Source organism: Sinocyclocheilus anshuiensis, unplaced genomic scaffold (assembly GCF_001515605.1).
Source record: "Sinocyclocheilus anshuiensis isolate Anshui unplaced genomic scaffold, SAMN03320099.WGS_v1.1 scaffold2271, whole genome shotgun sequence".
NCBI classification, from domain to species: Eukaryota; Metazoa; Chordata; class Actinopteri; order Cypriniformes; family Cyprinidae; genus Sinocyclocheilus; species Sinocyclocheilus anshuiensis.
Genome location: NW_015537572.1, coordinates 236,818 through 243,288, shown reverse-complemented (window position 1 = coordinate 243,288; position 6,471 = coordinate 236,818). Strand labels below are relative to the sequence as shown.

At 37.1% G+C, this 6,471-nt stretch overlaps 1 protein-coding gene across 1 annotated transcript in view; it reads left to right on the top strand.

Moving 5' to 3' along the window:
• The window catches only part of LOC107657504 (NACHT, LRR and PYD domains-containing protein 12-like), a 27,181-nt gene extending 21,947 nt beyond the window's left edge, over nt 1-5,234 (top strand). The window contains exons 6-7 of the mRNA XM_016445612.1: nt 2,271-2,317; nt 4,442-5,234. Coding sequence (XP_016301098.1) covers nt 2,271-2,317; nt 4,442-4,977 — 583 coding nt within the window. The 3' untranslated portion in view covers nt 4,978-5,234. The remainder of the gene's footprint in view (nt 1-2,270; nt 2,318-4,441) is intronic.
• Nucleotides 5,235-6,471: the final 1,237 nt, after the last annotated feature.

The window sequence follows — 6,471 nt, the reverse complement described above, 5'->3', positions numbered from 1 at the left end:
ACGTTTTCATATTTAAAGGATTTGCCACTGACGATTCAAACACGAGTTTTGAGCAGTGTAGAGTAGTGCTTTTTGTTTGTCTTTTCTCCAGACATGGTTTTATGTTTACGCAGCGCGATACGCAATGCAACGTGTAAAAAGACAGTATAAGTCATTATAATCCGTAATTATGTCCCCACTGGATGCAACAAATGCCTGGTTTATAATGGGTTTTAATGTTTTTGTCTCGTCGCTCCGGCCGGACAGGGCATCATCACAGTATGGTGAGGGGCGTAACATTTCCGTCACACGCTTGAGGTATTCGGCCAATCACAACGCACTGGATAGCTGGCCAATCACAGCACACCTCGCTTTTTCAGACCGATGAGCTTTGTAAAAATCAATGCGTTTCAGAAAGGCGGGGCATAGAGGAAAAACAATAATGTACAGTATGTGGAAAATAATGTGTTTTTTGAACCTTAAACCGCATAAACACATTTCATTACACCAAATACACAGCATAATGTTCTTTTTAGCGACACCATATGACCCCTTTAACATTAAGTAAAATATTTCTTGAACAGCAAATCATCATGATTCTTGAAGGATCATGTGACACTGAAGACTAGATGGTGAAAATTCACATTTTTCATCACAGGAATAAATTACATTTTAAAATATGTTCAAACAGTTGTTTTAAATTGTAATAATATTTCACAATTGTTTATCAAATAAATTCAGCCTTGGTGAGCATATAAGACATCTTTTATTTATTGATCTCTGACAAGCTACATAGTAGTTTTATGTTTTTACATGAATTTTTACTGTTTTTCATACTGTTACTTTTTGGGCAAATTGCTTGGAACCCAATGTCAGTTAATTCGACCCACAACAACAACAAAAAAAAACTAATTTTTTAGTTTTTCTTTCTTTCTTTTTTCTTTTTTTTTTAATCCAACAGGAGAGTTAACATTATAATTAAGGCTTTGTATGCCATTTTTTATGAGTTCTTAAAGGGGTCATATGATGCTTTTTTAAAGATCAGTGTGTGTGCACTTTGGATCGGATAAATGCAGAGCACTAATTCCGAGTATGGGTCACCATACTTGGCCACATGTCACTTCACTTCACTTCACTTCACTTCATAAGACAAAAGGACAGTGAAATACCACATCTCTCATTCAAAGACACTGAGCAGTGATTGCGAGTCACATCAACAAACATAGGAACATCATACACCAAAAAATGAGTGGTTCCCAAACACGTTCATGGAGGCCCCCCCAACACTGCATATTTTGTATCCCTGCATCTCAATTCACCTACTTATACTAAGCCTAAAAGTATGCACTCTTTTTCTGAAGAAAAATTACATATTTTTGAGTGTGTAGCAAAAGAGTAGGCAAGCTTTGGGACATACTATCCCTTCGTCTTTCACGGACGCTCTCTGACGCGTCCTGACACCATAAACTAACCTGTCAATCATCTTGTCACAGTTATTATCCTCCACATTTAATTAATTTTCAAAAGAAAAAGTGGGTCTTTCATGTGGAGACTCTCTTCATATTAATGGATAATGATGCATTTAAAAGTTAAAAGTAAATACAACACGGATAACACTAAATAAATATTTTTATCAGGTTAAACTTAGATTATTAATCACTCATCCTCAGTTGCGATAATCTGTCATGTTTTATAGCTTTTTAACGGTTTTTACTCGTGTTTGTAGTTCTGAACAAATCCTCGTCCAAGTGCAATGAGTTGTCGGTTATATTAGCCTTTATAGTGTGCATGAATGCACACTTTGAAAACCTGCCGGAAATAGTAGATCATCCGGGGACTCTTGCCATACTCTTTCCAACATACTATGTTTTGGGACACACTTATTTTAATCTCACATACTATTTAGGATGGATAATATGAACATTGAGACGCAGGGTATGTCGCCTTTGTCTGACACACCCATTTCAGGTCTTGGAGTCTCTACTAATGAGCTGATGATCTGAATCAGGTGTGTTTGGTTACAGAGACATGGAAAATGTGCAGTGTTGCGGGGCCTCCAGGAATGTGGTTGGGAACCACTAAGTTATACATTTAGTCCTATAGGTGCTGAACACTAACGATCCCAAATACCCAACTGTATTCTAGAAATGAGTCAGAAAAATGCATCTATTTTTATAATCTATTTATCAGGAGTAATTGGAAATATAATTTTTATAATTAATAAATGATTAATCATTCAACCCTGCACTATGTGGATTTACTGACTGAATATGGCACTGTGTGTTTTATAGTGTGGATCATGGAGGAGGGTTCAGGATTACAGCAGGACTACAAAAATGTACGTCTACACACATACACACACACACCCATTTACTTAGCTTTCTAAATGGGGACATTACATAGACTTTTATTGTTTTTATATACAGATAGTTATACATTTTACAACCTCTATCCCTAGTTAAGTAGGTACACACTAGTGATGCGCGGATGGCGGTTATATCCGCGGGTCGGGTAATAAAAAATGCATTCTGATTATTCGCGGGTGGATAAGATAAATCATTAATGATGGAAATGTGAACTACATTTTCTAAAATATGAACGTGTTTTAAATAGGCTACAAAAATTGAATAAACTGTAAATTAACATATTAAAGTTATTCAACAAATCATTATTTAGTCAAGAGCAGTGAAGGATTTTCTCTGTCTTTTGTTGTTTGATTAACATTAATGACAGACGGCACAGCTTTATTAGGCTGCTGTCACAAGACCTATTTCACGGATCCAATAGGCCTACTGATAGTCATGCGTTTTATTTCGCAACTGTTTACATTAACTTAAGACAAAACCGACAGCGCTTATGAGAATACTCGCGAGGACGACCATTTTGACGTCATTTTGTGTGTATTTGGCCACTTAAGAGCAAGAAGCTCAATTTGGTACTCGCAGTGCGTGCTTTGGATGTGACTGAGCGCACATAAAGTACCAAATGACTTAAAAAGACGTGAAAATAATACATTTTTGTGGCGATGCAACAATGACCAATTAGGCAAGTGACAATTCTGTCAACTGTACCCGGTACAGTGTACCCATGGGCAGCGTTAGGGAGGGGATAGCAGGTGCTCCAGCACCCCCTAAAAAGACCAAAGCACCCCCATAGCACCCCCATATATTAAGAAAGATTAAATAAAATACAAACCTTTGACTTATTACACATGCGTAACTCATGCAATGCAATACAACGTGACTTGCAGTTGCACATTTCGTAATGTCATAGCATTTTATTTTAAAAATGGATCGGTTCCTTGTGCCAAGCAGGCCTACCCCCGACTAGTTAACTAGATGTTTATATTAAATTGATTAATATAATAACCTACTAAACCATCTTTTAATAAGCATTTAGGCGTATTATAGCCTATATTCCATGCAAAAGTAATGATTATGAATGCGTCAGGGGAAAAGGAGACATTTTAAATATTTATTACTAAACTAGTGCTTTCTCAGTCGGTGTCGGCTGCAAACACCGGCGCTGACTCTCAAGCTCCACAGTAGGCTAATGGACGTGCCTTTAAAGCACCTTTTTATTTTCTACACAGAGAAGATTTGTTTTTTATATGACTTTGTTCGTTCAATAGTTGACATTTCAAGCTTTCTATAGATTTATTTCTTATGTCTGTGAGCCGGCTCATTGTTGTGACGCGCTCCATTCACGGAGACTGCATGAGAGACAGCAGAAAGCACATCCAAAAATGACGGAGTACTTTAAGTTCTTTCCGCAGGAAAAAAACAATTATTGCCCGGGCGCCCCCATGTTATAGTAGCTAAGCGTGATAATACTCCCACACTCCTCATAAACACTTGAAATTCGCCTATATAGCGATGTTATTATTAATATAAATAATAAGAATAATAATAACCTGTTTGGTCATATTTACTAAAAATTGCTCAGCTCCCCCTGTCATTTATCTAGCACCCCCTCAGCACCTGCGTTCAGAATTCCCCTGAGTGCATCGAAACACGAGCTAAAGTCTTGTATCGCAGCGAGCAGCAGCTCTAGATGCGCCGATGTGAAGAGAAGGTCAAAGAGAGAAGTGAATGAGAATGAGTGCGATGTATGCGCAATCCCACACTGAATTCAGGACCTGATTAAACATAATTCTATTATACAGAGAATTGTGAAATAGATTTCCATGACTTTTCCAAAACTTTCTGGGTTTATTTATTTTTCCAAAACGTTCCAGGCCTGGAAATTGCTGTTTTAAAATCCATGACTTTTCCAGGTTTTTCATGACCGTATGAACCCTGAATGTGACGATCGGGTGCGGTTATCTAAATCAGACAAAAATACAGGTGGATAATTTGTTTGAAGCTGCAGATTCGGGTGACGTTTTATCTCATCCGCGCCTCACTAGTACACACACAGCTTTAGTGTTTTGATATATAAATGTCTGTCTTCTTGTGTTCAGATGCCTGTGATCTCACAGTGGATCCAGACACAGCACACAATCATCTCATTCTGTCTGAGGAAAACAGAAAGGTGACACATGTGAGAGAATATCAGTCATATCCTGATCATCCAGAGAGATTTGACAAGACTCTTCAAGTTCTGTGTAGAGAGAGTCTGTCTGGACGCTCTTACTGGGAGGCTGAATTGAGTGGAGATGCTGTTATATCAGTAACATATAAAGGAATCAACAGGAAAGGACGGGGTGATGATTGTGTGTTTGGACGCAATAAGAACTCCTGGAGTCTGAGACGCTCTAATGACAAATTCACTGTGTGTCACAATAACAAGTTCACTGACATACGTGTCCCTTTAGGCTCATGTAGGAGAGTAGGAGTGTATGTGGACGTGTCAGATGGCACTCTGTCCTTCTACAGTGTCTCTGACACGCACACACTCACACAATTGCACACATTCACCTCCACATTCACTGAGTCTCTCTGTGCTGGATTTAGGGTTTATGGTTTGAACTCCTCAGTGTCTCTATGCAAGATTTAAAAACCTGTGAGCAACAACAAAGATGACACACCCAGCCCACTCTCTCTTTGAACTGTTGCCCTCTGGCTGGTGCTACAGGTCACTGACCACCTGAACAGCCAGGCACAAGATAATTTTTCCCCCCCACAGGCTATATTCAGCCTGAACAGTTAAAACTCTCATGACTATACAGTATCCACCATAACTATGCATTTGTAAATAACCTAAAAATTGTTTATTTGTAAATTACATAAACAGTACACTTACAAATAGCGTATCTGTACATCCATTAAACAATTGTTTTTCCCTTCTATATTTCTATTGCACTGTAAAAACATGAATTTAGCCGTTTGCTCAGTTTACTTAAAAAAGTAAGCTAAAGCAACACAAATCTTTAATGTCTCTTTCATTTAGTTTTATTTTTGTTTTAATTTATTTGTTAAATTAAATTATACTTGTGAAATGTTAAGCTAACTTAATCCATTTGTGTTGGGACTACATGAAGCATTTTTGTTGCATTGACTGAAACTGGGCAGTGGCATTCTAGTTCCCAGCATGCTTTGCATAGGGCTGTATCAGGAGCATAAATGTTGAAATTAAGTGCTATTTAATGTGTTTTTTGAAAAGACCTGTTATTTGTGTAATATTCAGTTATGTTATATCTATCCTGAGTTTGAATCCAGGGGCCTCATTTATAAAACGTTGCGCAGAAACCATCCTAAATTTGATCTTGCGATCATCTCTCAAATATGCGTTCGTGTGATTCATAGAATGAACATATGCACAGAAAACACATTTTTTTACGTCAAAAAAAGTAAAAAAAAAATAAAAATAATAATAATAATAACATTCCAACTAATTGCGGGTGGGTCGCAGGCGTATGAGAAATAAATTATGAATGTGCTTATTTTAATAAAGACATGGAATGTAGGCTCAGTGCCCACGAGGCTTTGAAGGCCACAATGTAAATATGAACATGTTTCAAGTAGGGATGCACCGATACCGATACTGGTCTCCTGTACTCGTGCGGCAAACGACAAAACTGCAGCACGTGCTTTTAATTAATAAACAAAACGTGGGACATTCTACCAGAAATGTACATTATCTGTCCTTGACTTGTTACAGTGAATAAAAAGTATTACATCCAAAAAATGTCTAAAACTGACTGATGGTTGATTTCTGTGAGTTGTTCTGTAAAGGATTATGTCATTCATTAGGTTCTCAGATATTTTTTAATGTATTAAAAACACTTTTGAAAATTACAAATGCTGTTCTTGTCCTTGTCCTCAGCCAAATTGGACCTACAGCTTTCATAGTTTTGTTATGCTAAAAACTGTTATTTAGAAAAAAAACACTCCATCAATAACAAGTTTAAGTTGCTATCATTCACATCAAATGATTAAAAACATGAAATTATACATAAATTCTACAAATAAATACTATTTTACAACTGTCCCCATGTTTTCGGTCAGTCCTGTCACGTTTACATAAAACTCAACATAAAATGTGTGTAAT